This window comes from Uloborus diversus, chromosome 6, assembly GCF_026930045.1.
Source record: "Uloborus diversus isolate 005 chromosome 6, Udiv.v.3.1, whole genome shotgun sequence".
NCBI classification, from domain to species: domain Eukaryota; kingdom Metazoa; phylum Arthropoda; class Arachnida; order Araneae; family Uloboridae; genus Uloborus; species Uloborus diversus.
The window spans coordinates 145,336,598-145,356,843 of NC_072736.1; the positions used below are offsets into that span (position 1 = coordinate 145,336,598).

The window sequence follows — 20,246 nt, forward strand, 5'->3', positions numbered from 1 at the left end:
ATCAACGGGTAGTATTTATTATTTTGCATCTGACAATTATTTTTTATTTCTTTACGCCCTTGATGTAAAAGTAATTCCAGTATTTTAACTATTTCTGAAAAACATGCAATATCTTCTACATTTGCGTTGTAGGGATCTCTCGGTATAGCAACCTATTTTGTTTAGACCACAGTGGTCGTTATGACGAATGTCGACTTATCAAGAAAAACCCGTTTGAAGTTCAGATCCTAGGTAGTCTTTAAGTGAATTTTTTTTCTATATCATGTTGTATAGCAGAACCTACCAGGGCTACTAGTACTATCCATTGGACCAGCGAAGAATAAAAGTTCTCTCATTTGTACTGTTTATCTCAAAATTTTTAATTTGGGCACTTTCATCCCTTTGCTTCTCACTGCCACATTTCAATCAGTAAAAAAGCCTCTTATTAGTTACTGTTTCAATTAACATTTGAAACATTACTGTCACTTTATTTTTCTGCTGTGTCTGAAATTGGAAGGTCAATAGCTTGATAATTTTTTTTTTTTTGAATATAAGTAATGCCAAAATTTGGTTGTCTAATTTGTTGCTTTTTTTATTTCGAAGTATTGGAAAAAGCAAGAGTGGGAAAGATTTGTGGGTCTTGGAAATCAGCCCTCCTGAAACAGAACCACTGAACTTTTTACCTGCAGTACGTCTAGTTTCAGGATTGAACGGCTATGAAGCTGTTGCTACAGAAGTATTAATTCAACTAATAAACCATTTGGTTACACATTATGGAAAAGATACCTTCATTACCAATGTGAGTTTAATGTTTTTATTTTAGCTATCATGTAACATTTTTCCTTGACTTGAAATACCCTTAATTTTTTTAAAGATTATTCAATTTTGGAAAATCCTTTAATTTTTTCAATGTAACACAATTAAAAGATTGTAATTGAGAACTATTGAGAACTATCATAATGAAGTACAACACTCCTCTTGTGTTTGTTCTAGTTTAAATTGAATTTAGAGTAAATAAATTTAAAAAAAAGTCACAATACTTGTCCATTTTACTGAAATTCAAAGAAATAAAGTACCCAATTATTAATAATAAAACAACATTTTTGTTTTTAAGTGAAATAAAAAACTGTAGTTTATTGAATTTTATTTTTATTTATTTCTTTATTTATTTATGGAAAATGCATGCACTTAAGTTATCATTAGAAATTGTGGGACAAGTTTTTTATATTTTTTTGCTTTGTTATGATTTTTATAGTTCCCCACTTTATTGTTTAGTCTTATCGTGTAGGGGGAGGTGGGGTACGTTGAACCACGGGACACGTTGAACCGGTCTCAATTGTTTTAATGCCATTAATATTTTTTATTATATTTTATGACCAACAAATAGCATCTATGATCCTACAAATCCTATAATGAAATCACATGGTACAGTTATATGGAACAAATTTTATTCCAGAAAGTGTTATTTCAGTTGTCCTGAGTAATTTTCGGAAAACTAACTTTTTTTTTGAATGGTTTTCATCAAGATTGCAGAAAAAAAAATTAAACTCCTTTCTAAAAGTAAGTTGTTTTAATTCACAATAATTCGCAATTTTTTCATTTTTTGTCTAAAATAAAAAAATTATGACATCACTTTTTCAGACCAAGAACGTGGGGCAGGTTGATCCACTCCTTGTGGAGAACATTGGACCAGACCAACCTACCCCACATAGTTTAAAAGCTTTTTTTTTTCTTTTAAATCTCAATAATTATAACAATATTCTAAATGTTTGTATTTTATACGTTCATTTCAATTCATGTTACACATGCTTTAAAATAATAATAATAAAAACTTAGGGCAAAATAAGCAAAGATATATTTTATAATTATTTAGGAAAAATTATACTGAATTAATTTTACCAAAAAATTTATTTCAGATCTGCACTTTTTTACTATTTATATTTTCAAATATACTTCTAAATTTTGGCAGACAATTGTAACTAACTGTGATCTCGCTGTGCTTGTATTGAATTCACATATGAAGCAGTGAAAAGCAAAGGGATGTAAGTGGAAGTTTTAGAGTTTTGAGTAAAACGCAGTCGAAATTCAGCTCCTTGGAAGGTTTTCATTGATTTTTTTCCAAAATCATGCTGTATAACAGCATCGAGTATTTCGAAATTCATGTGGTATCTCAAACATGAACCAATTTCCAATGTAAACAGCGCCTGCCAGGTCAGCACCTAACAGAGGAGAAGTTCCCCTACCATTTAAACTGGTTATCTGCAAATTTTTAATTATGTCACTTATATCCCTTTGCTTCTCACTGCCTCATATGTAAAGAATTAATTGTCTTTTGATAAGACTGACTGATTGCAAAGTTTATTATTATTATTTTTTATGAATGTATGACTTTATCCCCCAATTCAATTGCAGTTGATTGACAAAACTAAAATCTACATTGCACCTTTGTTGGATCCTGATGGAGTAGAGAATGCTGATCTTTCATCTTGTGACATAATGCAGAAACAGAACAGACATTTGTTCTTGAACAATAAGTTTGATGGTATGTCAGTTTTAATGTTACAACTTTTATTTGCTGTGAACAATGCTTATCAGTGTGCACTTCTTAGTGGCATATTATCCAAAGATAATATGTTGCCAAGGGGTCAATCCAGTTGGAAAATCTTGATAATCTAGAAAAGTTACGGATTTTTTAAATGCTTGATGAAAGGATGGAATTTTTTTTGTGGATACTTTTATTTATTTAGTGATTGCTGTATTTAAATGCTATAATTATTTTTGAAAATGCTTTTAAAGTCTATAAATAATATAATTTGTTCATAAATATTACTAGGGTTCGACAAAGGTCCCCAGGGCTCCAGGTCGCATTGGCTTTGTTGGACCCTAGAGGCTAAAAATTTTTTTTTTTTTTTTTTTTTTTTTTTCAGAATGGGAGGGGGGTAGTCTATGTAAAATTAAAGAAATAATTTGTCTGGTGACTAAAAAAATTTTCTGGTAAATATTTAGTTTTTGTTGGTCTCTGAACATTACACATAAAATATAAGTATTTTGTATCTTTTTAATGATATTTTCAAAGAACACTTTGTCAATTTGATCCTGGAAAATTTTGTGTTGTTGCTAGGTGGAGGTCCGGGAAAGGTTAGAGAAATTAGATACTGGTCTGAAATAGACACCCTGGTGTTTGTCTTGTTATAATGCATTGTACGACATACCGATCAATGCAACCAAATAATAACATCTGTTCTAAAAAGTATCTGAATATTTTTGCTGAATATGCTTTGTATTGTTTATTATTGAGAAATTTATTGAGAAAAAAGAAAGATTAACGAAAAGCAAATGCTGTAAGGTTTCTGCACAGTGACAGAGCAAAGAAGCATATAAAAATGAGCCAAAAAAAAAAAGTTTTCAACATGTTAAAGCCAAATATTTAAATTAAAAAAAAAGTGGTTTAAGCATATTGCAACTTAAAAAATATCCAGGTTTTTTTTCCTAGACTGGTGCTGTTACCCCCAGCCTCTCCCCCATAGTGGGGTTATTGTGGAATAGTCCTTTAAAAAAAAATGATTTAGGGGTTTTTTAGAATAGTAATTACTTTCATGAAAAAAAATATTTAAAAAGCAACATCCAAGAGAACTAGTTTTAATAATCAAATATTTTATGAAAGTGTTTTAAATATTGATTTAACTAAATATTTCAACGTACACATGAAAAGATTAATCAACAGTTGTGTCTATTTTTAAGTGGCTATTCTTCTATCCAGAAGCGATTTCAAGTAAAATCTGTCATTTTCATAAAAACAAGTATTTGAAACATAATGAAGCAAGAGCAATGTCTCCTGCCAATGTTTTTGTAAAATCCATGTTTTAATCACTATATATTTCTTAAAAAAGTTTATTGTATGAGCCAGGGCTGCACACACATCAAAATTGTAACAATTCAAATGGATTATCTGCAGGCTGTAGGCTGGAAAATAGACTATACTTCCCATCATTTAAAGTAATGGCCAAACACTGAATTTTATATTTTGAAGATTAATATTTTCTTCAATTTCAATTTAAATCTATTTGAAAAACCTGTTGCATTAAGCAGTAGGTTACCGTCCTTAAGCAAGGGCTAAGGCAGAACTACATAAACGGGCTGTTGGCACATTGCATGTGTATTAATTCCAATTTTTGCTTCTTTTATAAAACTGAGAGAAATGCTGTGTAATAGTAAAAAAGTTATATTGCACTACTATTTCCTTCAAGACAAAATGAGATAGTAATATTTATTTATTTAATGTCGATACAAATTTAATAACTAAGAATTGGAAAAGTAGCATTACTTATTGTACAACAATTCTTGTTACAAGTTGTAGTGCTTTATCATACTATTAAAATTCATAAATCACAAACATGTAAATGTCTTGTTTAATGACACAGCGTCTGAGAGGCACATAGAACCAGAAGTTGCTGCAGTAAAAAAATGGATGCAACTGGAACCAGCTGTTTTGTCTGCTGCCTTTTTCAGTGGTGCTGAAGTAGTCGCCTTCCCCTTCCAAGAGTCAAATAATAGAGGTAGCGTATTAGTTCATTTTTGTTTTCATTTTGTCTTTTTAATAATGAATGGACTCATGGCAAAATGTTAGTCTGTAACAGATAATGTTTTTTCAATTGTATTGAATTTCAATTTGAATCGGCTATATGCTATTACACGTTTGGGATATTCTTTGCAAGAAGTTTTTTAGATCTGTATGCTAAACACAAAGCTCCTAACTGGTTCCTTCCCCTCCCCTAAAATTCCCTTTCTTATTTTCAAGTCCATAAAAATCCATCTTTTTCAAAATCTGTTCCTCTTTTCATTGAAAATATCAGTTTCATTTTGAATTTTTCTTGTAACTCTTTTATCCTCATATCTTTTTTAAAATAAAAATATATGTGTTCTTCCTAATTGGTAAATTTTTAATCAAATGATGTCATGAGAGCTGGAGTTCGAATTATTAGTCAGGCGTAATAGATTCATCCAGTATAGTTACTTTTTCTAAGCAAAAGTAGTTTTTGTTAAAAAAAATAACTTTTTTGCCAATTTAGCTTATGAGTGCACACAAGTCAGTCTCATTAAAAAATTGGGAGTTAAAAGGGTGGGACAATTTTGACAAAAATATTTCTTACACATCATTTTTTACTGCTACAACATTGCGATTTTCAGAACGATAAATTAAAGCATTTTAATTGCCATCAGTTATGTATTTTAAAAAACACATAATTGATGGCAATTGTTACAAAAAAAAAATATTTAAAAAAAATGCCTCAACCCTGCCTTACATAAATGAGAAATGGGACACACATGCTTTGACGGTTGAATTACCACCATAATTTTCAAAAATAATGTGTAAAATCACAAAGACTCCGTATCACTCATGTTTTAAGGTTTATATATTATTAGTAAAATCTATTTTGTCTAGCCTTTAATAATAAGCCCTCTGCAAGTTTGGCATATGCTTTTGCTACCAACCATTTTTTCATGTGTCAAATTTTCAATAATGAATTTTATCAAAAAAAAAAATTAATTTGAATTCTGAAATTTTGAATTAAAATTATGTTTTTCGCAATCACGAGCTGAGACAGGACCCTACTCATTGGAGTTATTGTTTCTAGAAATGGCTCCTGTCCCCCCCCAAGCCTGCCTCTCCTCCTGGGCGGTTACGTGTGCATATTTGTGTGTGTAAGTTAGGGTGGTTTAAAATTTCGAAGGTGAAAATTTTTTGAGTCCTACCCTCCCATTTTGTTCCAATGTATTAAAAAATAAATCAGACAAAATTTGAAAACATTTCAATAATATTTAGAGGTAGCTCAACACAGATCAAGTTTTCATCATTGTTGAATAGAATGCGTACGACACGCGAATATTGACCTCACTAAGGTAAAATACAATTGCTATTTTTATTAACAAGAAAACAATTGCTTTATAAAATTGCTATTTTATATAGAGACTTAACAATAGCCTTTATGTAAATACAAGTAAATACATAAAATCTATTCCTTTAACAGTCATGATAGAATAAATTTTCAACTTGTTGTTGCTTATGTATGTATATAAATTGTTCTGATTTCACCACTGTTGGAATGGCAGTTTGCACTTATTTTTGAAACGCATATGTCTCTTTACTTCAAAATAACTGAGCATGGCAAATACATCAATTAAATCAAAATCAGATGTTTATCTTCTTAGTTCAACCAATAGTGAGCTGACAGGTAGTAAACTACCTTCGATTTGTATGGCATTGGGTACGTTTCTTCATAACCATACTGAATTAAAGAAAACCGTAAGAGAATCTTCAAGAAATACAATAGAAGAAATAAAATTTTGGCAGAAAGCCAGAATACCCGTACAAAGACCCCAAAACTGTCAGCCCGAGTTAGAAAAACTTTATTAACAATGGAAGTTATTGGAAAAAAAAAAACAAAAACAGAAGTACAATGACACAAAAAAATAAAGAAGGTGAGCTTAGCAGGACTGGGGCCTAACTGACAAAGTTTCTGCAATGTGCTTTGACACAATGAGTGTCAATACCGGGGAAAGCAACCGTACCCGTGTTTTACTAAAGCAAAAACTATATTTTCCATGTCGACATCACATTATGGAATTAATTATTGGTGCAGTGTTTAATAAATGTTTGGGTTTTTCTTCCGCACCAGACGTACCTCTTTTTAAACGATTCCAGGCCAACTGGGAATTATAGACAAAGACAAATACATCATAGGCATCAACAATAAGGACGTTTTAGCTCAAGTGACAGATGTAAAGGATGATACAATAGTATTTGCTGAAAGATTACTACATGGCATGCAAGCGAGAGATGATTATCGAGAATGTCTTGAACTATGCTTAATATTTCTCGGTAAAGCTCCTCCAACATGGTATCAAATTTGTAGCACCTAGGGCTATGCATTGTGCCAGATGGATGTCCAAAACTTTGTATTGTTTCAAAATATGGATGTTTAACTGTCAATTTACCATCACGTCAATAGAAGAAAAAGGATTGCAAAAAATATGCATATTTGTTGCACGTGTGCATTTAAGGGCTTGGATGACTGCTTCTGTGCCTCAAAATGTACCGTATAACGATTTTAATGAAATCTTGATTGAAGTATAAAAAGATTGATGGAGACATAAGCAAAACTGCAACGCTGAAATTTCCCAACCACCTGTAGTATTTGTCAGAAGAGCTCGTGGCATTAGCCCTTTTTGCCAATAAAGTGCCACACTGAATTAAAAGACAGATGGTGAAGGCGATGAATAAAGTAAATGGGGAAAATAATGTGGTGAAGCACCCTAAGATTTTGCTAAAACATTTTATGGATATGAAATTTGAAGAACTTGTGACAAAGGGGTCAATTTCATCTTTTCAAAGCATGGGTTTACCTGATACCTTCAGATTTTTTTAACTTACAAAATGCTGGCAATTTTAATTGAATAAATTATATACTTTTCCTAGCGTCAATTTTATTTCTATCTGCATTTATGGCATAAAATCGTAAAATGTGGAACTTTGAGGCTGTTGAGCTACCTTCATTCACATAAATCCAGAAATCTGGGAGCTTCAGGAGGATTTTAAGAAAGCAAAAAGGATTATTTAATGACAATGATGAAAGGGGTATAGCCCTTATAAAATAGTTTGATGGAAAAATGACACGCAATGAAGAACAATTCCAATTCTTGTTGCAAGTTGTTGCAAAACATTGACGAGCTTATCCCGGATGTAAAAAGCAGAGTTTGTAATGTGTACTAAGGAAAGTCATATACATAACTGTTGAAATATTATTATTATGTAACTATTTTTAACTTACAAAATGCTGGCAATTTTAATTAAATAAATTATATACTTTTCCTAGGATCAATTTTATTTCTATCTGCATTTATGGCATAAAATCGTAAAACGCGGAACTTTGAGGCTGTTGAGCTACCTCTAAATGTTAAAATTATGAGCTCAAACTTCACAATAATTATTTTTTACTCAGATGGAACCAAATGAGGGGGTAGGACCAATAAAAATCAGGAATTTTTTAAAAAGGGCCTTTTTTGGACCACCCTAGTGTAAGTGTGTAGGCTTGTGTGTGTGCGTAGACCTGTGTGTATGCACGTACGCGTGTGTGAGTGTATGTGTGTGAGCGTGCGCAGAACATGGACGTCTCCGACCAGGAGAAGTGGATAGCTCAGGACCGGAGCAGCCGTGCCGCCTACAGAAGACGGTGGACGGTGGTGCTGCAGATGCTTCTGGTCCAAGCTGAAAAAGGCACGGACCTCAAAAACGGTCAAATGAGAACAATAAGCAATCGTGATTGCTCAAAAAAAGGAATGATGTCTGTTTTTTCAAGAAAAAAGTAGAACAATCTAACATAATTATTCAGTCTCAGTTATTAAATAGAGTTATGGGACCTTCTGAGCCGTATTGTGTCATCCCTTTACACAACATTTTAATAAAATAGCTCATTACTACAAGCATGCTCTATTTTAGGTATAAATGAACTCCTACTTCATAAAAGTTATATTATTAGGTGTATAAAACATTGAAAGCAATTTTATTACAATTAATGAATGAGATTGGAAATCTAAATTTTATAAAAATGTAGTTATTTACTTTTGATGATGTGGATCGCTTTTTTCTAAAATCAAATTTTCAGAACCCTGCAGCTAAAATACTTTACGGCAACATGTATGATGCTATGATTGCTTCATATGGTCAAAGAGTGAAATTAAAAACTTTATTTTAAGCAAAATTTTAGGTGTCTTATCCCTCTTGAGTTTCCACTACTAATTAAGCTCAGAAACTAAGATAGTGCAAATACTCATCCAAAATTTAAATTAGACCTATATGCACATACACGAAAAAAAAAACATTTTCAAAAGGGATTTCCAAATGATACATTCCTGTTGTCTTCCCCTTTGTAAAAAAAAAAAAAAAAAAGCCTACTTTGATTTCATGACTCTGAATGCTGGTCATTTATATTGATGCATGCACTTCTTTTCATCAAAATTTTATGTAAATTGTAAGATGCTATCATGGTATAAAAGCTTTAATGGATGAACAATGTAGGACCGCCATTGGACTCATTTCTTTAAATTAATAATGATAGACCAAAAAAAAAAGATTATTTATGACTTTCATTATTTTTTTAAACAAGAAGAATCACAACTTTTACAGATTTAATGCCGAAGGAAAAAGATGTTTTTATGCAACTTGCCAAATCTTACAGTCAAAACCATCCAGAAATGATTCATGGGAAATTCAATTGTTCATCAACACACTGTAAGTTTTTCAGTCTTTTTAAGCATGTATTTTTAACTTTTGTATTTAAACAGTCTAGCATTGTATTTCATTCTTGTCTAACTTTTCAGATAACTTTGCTGATGGTATTGCAAAAGCTTCATCTTTGCATTCTCATAAAGGCAGTTATATAGTAAGAGATTTTACTTTATCTCTCTCTTTTTAGCAACAACCAGATTCATTTAAATTCTATGGAAACATATAAGCCCATTACATTTAATAAAATCAAATACGATACTTATTGCAGATTTTTAATCATTCATAATTTATGATATCGACAACTGTCATTTCTTTTCAATTGCAAGTCTGCTTCATTTTTCAACCAGTCTTTTTCATTTGCTGTTCATTTCTACAAAGATATAGTGTTTTTAAGTATGATTCATATAAAATGTTATGAAAAACTAGAGCACTCATTTTTCTTTTGAGATAACTGAAAGAACAATAACTGATAACTGAACGTTTAATCTCCATTTCCATTTAATTAATTAAAAAATGTTTGGCTATTTCACTTTCAGTGTTTAAATTGTAAAACCAATATATTTCTTGGGCACTCTTTTATAAGAAAACTGCTTTTTAATATTTTCTTATCATTAAAGTATTTTTTAGTTTCCCCCTTTGTGCATAACTTATGTTGAATTTAACATTTGTTTTTCTTTTTTTAGGATTATGGTTTTAAGCATGGTAGCAGCTATGACTTTGGTGTATATGTATCATGTTGTTCTAAAGCAAAACCACAAGACATGGCAAAAATTTGGCTTGATCACAAAGTTTCAATTCTAAGTTTCATTCAGCAAGTATGTTTTTCATTTATATTGTTCCTCTATCATTAAAGTAAATTCTCTTCTTTGGTGGTTCCAAATGAAAAAGACAAATGTAAAAACTAAAAGGTTTATTAAAATGAAATGAAGATTAAAAGGCAGTTTGCTCGTTCTTGCCAGTATTGCCAAATGATACAACTTATTTAAATAGTAGGTAAGGGATACGCCTTCTTACGGCAGTTTGTAACAATCATTAATAAATGTTCAATTCGTTCACACTAAAATATTTATATGTGACCGACTATATACCTACTTTTTTGAAGAAAATCTGTTAATCATTTCTATTTACTGTTTAGAATATCCTTTTTTCTTCTGACTTTTTTTCTCTATGTTTGTTCATTACTTTAAAAAGTCATATTTATAAAAAAATGCTGATAACTTTTTAAAATGTTTTACCGAATACAGAGAAGCATTGTCGATTTCATCACAATGAATGTAAAACAAGAAACTTTGTCTTCCTTTGAGATGTTTTGCACTTACTTTTTATCATCATTTTTACTTTTGTTTGTTAATCTTTTTCCTATATATAATTTTTCCAATGTATTGTAAATTCTCAGGATAGTGAATGCCAATGCTATGAAATATCTATCTCAATGAAATAAATGTTCAATGTTTTAATTACCATTATATTGCTTGAATTCCACTACAACAAAATTCCCATCTTAATGAACAAAATTTGCAACCCTTTGAAGTTTGATGTAATGAGATTTCACTGTATACTGTAAAAGCACTTATTTTTGCAAAAGAGAAAATATCGGTAATTTCGCGAGCTGAATTTTTTTCCGAAGTTTAATTGAACATAACTGAAAGTTGAAAACTCTGCCGCAGAAAAATATTTCACTAGACTTAAATTTTCAGGGCTATGATATGGGCTCGTGAAAATTCGTGCTTTTGCAGTATATAGTATAAGAAATTAAAAAAAAACGCTTCAGTTTATGGGAGAAGTACAAATCCCAACAAATTGTGCCTGACAAGTGTCAGAACAAAATATGAGCCGGAAAACTCCTATATTATAACGTTTACAAAACCGCCCCCCCCCCCACCCCAAAAAAAAAAAAAATTTTGAAGATGACAAAAACAAATTTTTTTGTGGTAGAAACTTGAGGTACTGTTAAGTAGCTGCATTTTTAAAAAAATAAAGGTAAGAAAGCAATAGGAATGTCTAAAAATAAATTTAGCACTTGTCAAGGCAAAATATATATGCATTCATCATATCATGCATACATCATCGTCGGAATTTTTTTTTTTTTTTTGAAAGTGGGAAAGGCTACGGATAATCCGTCCCGCATATATCCCGCTTTGCTGCATCATTATTATTTATTTGTTTATTTGCTTTAAAAAATATTTTTACATCATATTTCTGCATCAAAGAAATAATAGTTTAAATTATCTTCAGGCTCAGATTGGAATTGTTGGATCTGTGAGTTCTCTGAATGATAAACCAATACTTAATGCTTGTGTGAAAATTCGTGAATTTTCAAGATGCTCAAAAAGTGATACCAGAGGATCGTATCAGTTTTTATTATATCCTGGTGAATATGTTGCTGAGGTGGTGGCAGATGGATATGTACCTTTGACTAAGGTTTGTTTTAGATTTGTATTGCTTTTAATCGTATTGTTTACATTTGTTTAATAGTAAAGCTAAAATTTTTCTAGCTGAGTGTAAAGTTTAAGTTTGTTTAATTATAAATTAAAAATGAAAATTTCAAATTTTGAGTAATTGGTGGCATTGATACTGAAATAATTATTTTTTATTTAACTAAAACTATTTGCTTATTGTTTTAGATTGTGCGTGTGTACCCCGGGAAAGCCACTAATGTAGATTTTAAACTAAAGGAAGATAATCGAATTGGAGGTGTGCCTCGTAACTCATTTTTTATCGTCTTGGGTAAGTTTATATTTGACGTTGAGAGGTTTTCATTTGATTTTGTGCTTAACTGTAAAATTTGTACAAGAAAATAACTTTCCTTATAACATGGGGATGGTATAACCTTGTTTTCGAGAAAGGATTTAAACATGGTTCTTACATATCGTTGCCTCAGAAGAACAGTAAGATATCTTAGTGTTATTTCTGGGAATAGATATCTTACTGTTGCTCTGAGGTGATGATATATCAAGGGTGCAGAATCCGTTGGTGTGGGTCTAATGTTTCACAACTTTCCCATTTTTGAGGTATACAGGATTGAAATAGTGCATATAACAATGTATTTGAATGGCATAATTCTCTGTGTATTGTTTTCGGAACTCCAGCGCTCGAATACGCTACCTTGCGGTGATTTACAAAACTGCCGATGAAACTAAAACATTGCCACGTTGCGTTCCACGTGTGTCTGTTGACGTAAACACAGGCAGTTTGTTCTGAGTATTTATTAACGCAATCGATGAGTCTTAGTTTGCTTTCAGCTACAGAAATTAATTCGTCCCTTAGTAGTATTCTTGAGCTTCTCAAAATAATGTTAGTTTTCCTTATTTCCTTCTAAAATATGAGTTGATTGAAAATAGTGAAAGCGAAAACTGGATTAACAAACTTGGATAACGTTATACAAGGTAAATTTTTTTATTGTTTTGTGTGAATTTGTAAGAATATGAGTTTTTTTTAAATCTTAAATTAATTTTACTAACCATTTTTTACAGCAGCATTTAGTTGGAATGGACGGTATGCAAAATATTTTCTTGAATATATTATCGTAGAACAAAATGAAAAATGTTTCACCGAGAAAGAATTTACTTTATTCCTTTTATTCTCAGCTGAAAGGTTTCGCCAAATTTGTTTAGGGTTATAGTTTTAGTATTGTGCGAGCAAAGTAGCCTTGGCGAGATTTCGCGTTTTTAGTTAAACCATTTTTAATTTTTATCATGAGTGGAATAAAATGGTAGTAAGATTACAGAATTCGATAAGTAAAAAGAAATAATGGTCAATCAACTGAAAAGAAAATTACCACCATATATCCGTAAGAATTCTGTAGATGATTTGCATAACTTGACATAATTAAATCGTAACTCAGAAATTAGAAAAATCGAAACAGAAGAAATTTAAATTAACCGATTTGGGAATTCGAGAGAAATAATCAGCAACAAATGCAAAACGATAAGTGCTAGCCAAGCAAGACGAACTACGAACTACGTAGTTTGCATTAATCTTTGACGTTTAGTAATGCTTCTTGAATTCTCATTTCTTTCTACATGGGCCAGAATATCCACAAGACTTTGAAAATTAATTTAAAAAGAATAAAGCGAAAAATATCATACATACGAACAAAAATCACAACACTTTTAGCATTTTCTTCGTTACCACATGCGTTTGTTTTAGTTTTTAAGTCGGCCATTAGACAGTGACTGCAGTGCCCCCTATAGTTCGTTGGAGTTGTGAATAGAGTCCGAAACATTTTCATGCAGCGTTTAAATATTAGAACTGAATTGAGAGTACTTCATTCATGGGCACATAATTTAATACAGTGGAGCCCCAATTTTATGTTTTCCGTTGGAATAGTGATAAAAAACGTTCCAAGCAGAAAAGGTAAAATCAGGGCTGTTTAAAAATTCTAAACATATTGTTTAAAAATCAAATCTTTTATGAGGGATTAAATCTCAGAGGAAGTTATTTCTTATGACCTATTTGCTGCTATACATGTTTGGCCGCAAAATGATCTGAGTTATTAAGCAAGACCTTTTTAAAAAGATCACAAAATCAGCATAAATGAAAAAAAAAAAGTAAAGTGAAAAAATCACCTGCTTTTGAAAAATAATATTGTTAAAAAAGAAAAATTAAAACCTAGTAAAAAGAAAACTAAATAGAAATATTCAATTGCCATGTTTTTTTTATTTATTGTGTGCGTATAATTATTTTTATGACATTTTTCAAGTTTTGGCTAATAGTTAGTTATTTTCTTTTCTTAAAGTATTAGAGAGAGAGTGAGTGTATTATGAGTTTGGGAAAGTTTTAATTTTTTTTTTGAGGTCATGTAAAGAATTATAGTGATGAGTTTGTATTTTGTGCTGTGCTCTGAAAAAAATTGCATTTTTTTTATAATACTGAGAATTATTCATGAGAGTTATTGCAAGACATTTAAAGAGTTTTTGATTTATGTTGGAAGATAAATTCTAACACAAGGTATCAAACTAAATCAACACTAAACAATCTGAAGAAAGCAGTATTGCAGCACAGGAATGGCCCAAATTTAATCATGAATTGTGATATTAAGGGACACTAAAATTAAATGCATGCCCCCCCCCCATATTAGTTCTCTTTTCACAAAATTTTAGAAAATTTATTCACTGAGAGCAAAATGACAAAACATGATTTTAAGTAGTGTTTCAGAGGTAATTCTAACCTTTAATCCTTTTTTAAAAACGTGTTTTCTTACAGGATCTAGGATGCTCAACAATACATAATAACTAAAACTGTATAAACTAAAACGAAAAGAGGTGGCACTGAAGATGATCTGAACACATACATAACCCACACAGTATTTTTGAAGAGATGCAGTTTAAACCGGGTGGTATGGCCTCCTACAGATCTGCTGAGAGATTAACCTTTTATAAAAATTGAAAAATCATTTATATTTATAAATGTATTAAAAAAACGGCTATTTTTTTTATCCGTCTTTTTTTTTTTTTTTTTTGCTCAGGAAAAGGACCGTCCCATCTGGCCTTTTTGCCCTAATGACCAGCCCGTCCCTGCTTTATATTGGCAGTTTTTTAATTAAATTTTTACTTGAAAATAAAGGTTGTAGTGATTTTTAACGTTGATTTTTGAATTATGATCAAATACCTGTAACAACAACACAAGCTGTTTTTGACATAGAACACATTCTCCATTGTTGAAATGCATGTGTATAAATAGTTTTGTTTCTCAGGGAGGGTGTCCCCCTGATAAGACAGTGCCTGCTATGGACTGTAATCCGTGCCAATTTCAGTGATGAAGTTTTTTTGTATTTTTGACAAGTTCAAATTCAGTTTCTCTTTGAACCTCAGGAAAAAAAAACAATTAACTCAGAAAAAAACATTAAACATACAACTCTTTTTCTTTCAGGCTCAGTGGGCATTTTCTTAATGGTAGCATCACTGTGTGTTTACAGTACTATTCTCTACAGAAGACGCAAAGGGTACTCATTCCAGAGACTTGATCAGGGGCAGTGTTTGTTTGATGACGATGAAGCACCTGAAGCTTTAAAACTTAGCCCCTCTAAAAGGCTCCTAAAAACTTCTGAGTATCACGATGAAAGCACCTCCGAAGATGAACTTTATAATACATATGCATGGAAAAATGGTCGAAGGTGAGTCTTATAGCTAATTTTCACTTTTTTTGGCTGATGTTGAAACCATAATGTGAAATAAGGAAAAAGTACTGCTCCTCTTGCATAAGATTCTCCAATACTGTGCAATCCTATTAATTAATAATAAAACTCACTCTTCAAAGATGGTAAGAAGTTACAATAGAGAATGAATTTTTACATTCATTAAATTGTTTGGTATTTAAAAAAATAGTTTCAACAGTATGCGGTTTTGAGCTATAAATACAACATATACTGTAAAAGCACTTATTTTTCCAAGCTGTAATTTTTGTGAAAATGGAGATATTGTTGGTTTCAGGAATTTTATCTGACTAGAACCGAAAGTTTAAAAATCTACCACAAAAAAATGTTTTGCGAGGCTTACATTTTCAGGATTAGAACGAGCTTGTGAAAATGAGTGCTTTTACAGTAGTCTTTTTGTTTATAATTAATTTTAAATTGTATAAATTATTTCAAAGAAAAAGGCATGGAATCAATACTGTGAGGCTTCTCAAATTGGCCATCTTGTTAGATAGTCACTGATGTACTAGGTGATTCAGAACTAGTAGTTTAAAATCTGAATGCAGGTCAGGCGCATGATAATAACCAAGAGTTGTATCAGAACATGTGGTCGCTACATGCCTTTAAGACCAGAAACTGACAGATGCAAAACAGGTCACAAATTTACTATGCTAAGACAAATTAACATTTTAGTTTGTTGAAATCCAAGGCCCCGTTGAAGCTATTGAGGAAAGCTTGTCAGAATGGTTAATCATTAAGATGCACCTCCGCCTGCCTTGTCTAGTGCTCGGAGAAGTCTGACTGCGACGGAAAGGTCCGGGTTTGGATCCGGGCATGGACGTACTTTCTCTCTCCTGTCCTTTCTTTGTGTGAATGTGTTGTTATGCTGTGAATGGTTGCTTACCCTATAAACGGGTCCTTCTGGCATTTGTGTGCTGTAGAAGTCGAACTTCACACCAAATTACGGTACATTTAGAAAAGTGAAGCAGCGCACCCCAAATTGCCAGCCTACCTAGCACATAACAACAACAGCATTAAGATGCATGGCCCCCTAAGTTGCATTTTAAAATTGTTTTACTGCCTACATATTTTTCCCCAAAGTTTTACAAACAGTAGTGGCAAGAAACCATTATCTCTCCATCAAATGAATTTTGCTAATTTATTACATTATCTCAGGGTAGAACTTATGCTTTTTAAACCATTTCATTAGGATGTATTCAATACATTTAAAGAATCACATGTTTTATCCTTGTCCTAATGCAGTCATTCTTCTGCAAAATATCTGTGAAATTCTTGTGTGTATTTAAATGTAAAAATATTTTTCACTGCAGCAATCACTATTCATTTGATATGAAATTTATTTTCTTGTTTCTCAACATAAAATGGTTTATTTTATTTTGTTGCCATGTGTGAAGTTAATAGTAAATTTTAATTCTTTGTTATAATTTTCAGAAAGCAGAAATGGTATGCTGGAAATGCAACTTAGGAAAAAGCCTTGAAAGGACAAAAATATATATTTAATATATTGCCTGTGATCATGAACAACTTGATTTTTTTAAGAGAAACTACTGTAATATTTTTGTGATTTTAAAATTTTTATGAATGTTTAAATTTTAAATATACATTTTTATTGTTCTTCAGATAGTTCCTATAGCTATTTTCATGTAATTTTGTTTAAAAGAAATTGCACTTCATTAAGTTTGCCTTTGAAGAATTTTAAACAAAAGTTGTTTTATTATAAAATCAGTACTTCATCAATAAATTCATTTTTTAACCTAAAAATGCATACGTTGCAAATGCAATGCTTACCTTTGTGTCATAAGTTACATGTGTAATAAAATTAAAATTACAAAATTAACACTTACAATTTTGTACACTTTTTGGGGGTGCAAGGAACCAATTTTTCAATGCAAAAAATTAGCTGATGGGAAGAAAAGACTTCTCTCAAATGAAAAGCTTTTATCAAGGGCTTTTATGAGTTGCCTTTTCATCCATTAGTCATTTTTTGATACTGAAAAAGGGGCTCCTTATAACCCTGAAACATGTTTCTGCAATTCTAATTGCTATTTGTGCAATTTTAATGTGGTTTTTATGTTTGTTTATGTAGTTGGGTAAGTGTAAGAGGTTTTAAGCATTGTTTTTAAAATTCTGTATTGAATCCTTTTCAGGTGGTTGAGCAGAACTGCTATCTGCATTCAGTATATTTATGTGAATATTTTTTAGCCATTTCTTTTTTTTTTTTTTTTGCTGTAAACTATTTAAAAAATACAGTAACAATAAAAACGCCAGTACATAAAAGTCACTTAAATTAAATAAATGAAAACCAGTTTATACTAGTAAATTATTCCATTTATGAAAGAAGAAAAAAAATCTTGTAAAGCCTATAAATGATTGTACAGTTGACTATTAATAGCATTTCTGCATTAATCATACTTTTATGATCTTTACTCAGTGCAATATAAGCAGCCAGTTACAAAATTTTTACTAGCTAGTAAAATGGCTAAAAATTAAGAGAAATGGGAAAGTAACAAAAAAAAAAAAAAAAAAAAAAAAGAGAGAGAGAGAGAGAGAGAGAGAAAGGAGGAAAAAACACTTTTCTCAACTTTGAACTCCAAGTTGGTATATTCCTACCAGAAGTAATTTGTTCTCAGTCCTCAAAATGTGGCATTAATTGCTTGTGTTTGAAACAAAAATTTTCCTAAAATAAGTATGATATAATTTCCTGTGTAATTGTCAGTTTCGAGAGCTAAAGTGAACAGAAGTGGATGTTTTCTAAAGATAAAATACTTATGGTATAAATGCTGAGGATAAAATGCTTTAGGTAAAAATGCTATATCACCTCTAGCTCAAAAGGCTATGAATTAAACTGAATCTTCTTACTTTTTCCTTCTAAAGTATTGTTTCAAATCAACAAATTCCTCCAGACAAAAATTGACAATTTTTGTAAATGTTTGTAAATAATTTATTGTTTTTGTCATTTTATCATGGTTGTAGCTGGGAAATATAGATGTCAACACTTGCATATTTTTCATAATTTTGTATAAACATATTTATGTGATCATTTTTATTCTAAAGTTATCAAATGTTAGATATTTATAAATTAGCAGCAAATTGAGAACAAATTTTCAATTGCAATTATTTGTTGCTGATGTCGAAAGTTTTTATTGGTTTAATTTTAACTTCCGAAGATCTCATTTCATTGAAACACCTTGCACTTTTTATAATCACAAGTATCTGTAGGTCACCCCTTTTTTTGACAATAAAACTATTTGCATGTGGTAAAATCAAAATGTTTACTTTTCTTAATGCTTGAAGATTTGCTTCCTTTGAAAGCTATAAGTATTAATAGTAGAGATATCTGGGAAAAGTTAAACTAGGTGTAAATAAAGAAACACTCCATGTGGCAAAGTCAACCATGAATTTGGAATACAAATCAGCACCAAACAGATAGTGAATATGGGTTTAACCTTTTTATTGCAGAGAAAATGCACCAATACTGGTAACTCATTTGTTTACTTTCGGTCTTTTACCTTTTGCTGAACAGAGTACGGTATTAGAGTTTCCAATGCCGCGTCGAATTCAGTCCCGCGGGATTTTGGGATTGTAAGGAGTCAATCCCGCAGGATTCACTTTATTCAACTAAAAATTAAATTTTAATTCTCAAATCGAAAATATTGTGCTTTTTGGAAAGGATTGTAGGGCACTAAAAAGTCAGATCCCAATTAGCAATTATCGTTTGATACACAAAAGTGTGCTCTAAAAAAATCCAATGCATCTTAACAAAGCATCGTTCGTATGGGATGTGAAAGGATTTTTGCTCAAAAAATAATAAGTTTGATGAAAACGCATGTTGTGGGTCCTTTCTCTATTATGATACTTTCTTTATTTTTTTTCTAAACCATAATTTTCTGAATTTTAAATTTTAGAGATGGTTTTCAAAAATGTTTGTAATTTTTACGCATTTTCTCAATTACTGAACGAATGAAAACTGAAACCTCGAATGAGAATACCAATTCGCCCTCAGAAAAATATGCTCTATTTTTATACTGTTCCTAAAAGGTAAATCCACATCACATAATAGAAAGTTTTCTTACTCTTCTTGCAGAAATACAAGGAAGGTGATTCTAACTTCAGATGACACTTGTGAAAATAGTCGTTTTATGAGCGGAAAAAGTTGGAAAACATTTGCATGCAAAAAATTTGCGGGATTCGAAATCCCGCTAAATATCATGCGGGATCCCGCGGGGATCGGGATTGGAAACTCTATATGGTATGTGTTGTGAGTGGTGAATTACTCATGTTGTTAAACTGTTTAAGCAAAAATTGAATTTAAAAAAAAAAAGACTAATCGGCAAAAGAAATTTCTGGAACTATGCATTCCACTGCATGCAGAATATTTTAAAATCTTTTAAAAACCATAGTTCTTTTTTTTTTATTTTAACAAAAAATAAGTATGAAGAACTTTGTGTAAGGGAGATTCTGCTGAAATAACTAATTTAAAGCATACTGTGATGAAAAATGACATTAAATTTTATCTGTTAAAAAATGTGATTAAAGATTGTTATTTTTAGAAATTTAGTCTTTTGTCATCTATATATATAAAAATCTCGTGTCACGATGTTTGTTCGGGGTAAACTCCGAAACTACTCAACCGATTTTTATCAAATTTCATACCTATGTGTCATTTGGTCCAACTTAAGAGATAGGATAGTTTTTATTATTTTTTATTGCAAATTAAATATTAATTATACAATAATAGCGTAAGTTAATTAACCGATATAACTCTAACAACATTTGACTTACTACTAAAAACACTATAATAATATATTTTAAAAAAAATCCGAAATG

General features: G+C 31.0%; 1 protein-coding gene across 1 annotated transcript in view; it reads left to right on the top strand.

Annotated features, from left to right (window-relative positions):
* LOC129223868 (carboxypeptidase D-like) overlaps positions 1-19,972 on the top strand; it is a 69,701-nt gene extending 49,729 nt beyond the window's left edge. The window contains exons 17-26 of the mRNA XM_054858233.1: positions 583-778; positions 2,392-2,521; positions 4,401-4,535; positions 9,164-9,268; positions 9,358-9,419; positions 9,949-10,080; positions 11,501-11,686; positions 11,890-11,992; positions 15,137-15,380; positions 16,851-19,972. Coding sequence (XP_054714208.1) covers positions 583-778; positions 2,392-2,521; positions 4,401-4,535; positions 9,164-9,268; positions 9,358-9,419; positions 9,949-10,080; positions 11,501-11,686; positions 11,890-11,992; positions 15,137-15,380; positions 16,851-16,884 — 1,327 coding nt within the window. The 3' untranslated portion in view covers positions 16,885-19,972. The remainder of the gene's footprint in view (positions 1-582; positions 779-2,391; positions 2,522-4,400; positions 4,536-9,163; positions 9,269-9,357; positions 9,420-9,948; positions 10,081-11,500; positions 11,687-11,889; positions 11,993-15,136; positions 15,381-16,850) is intronic.
* Positions 19,973-20,246: the final 274 nt, after the last annotated feature.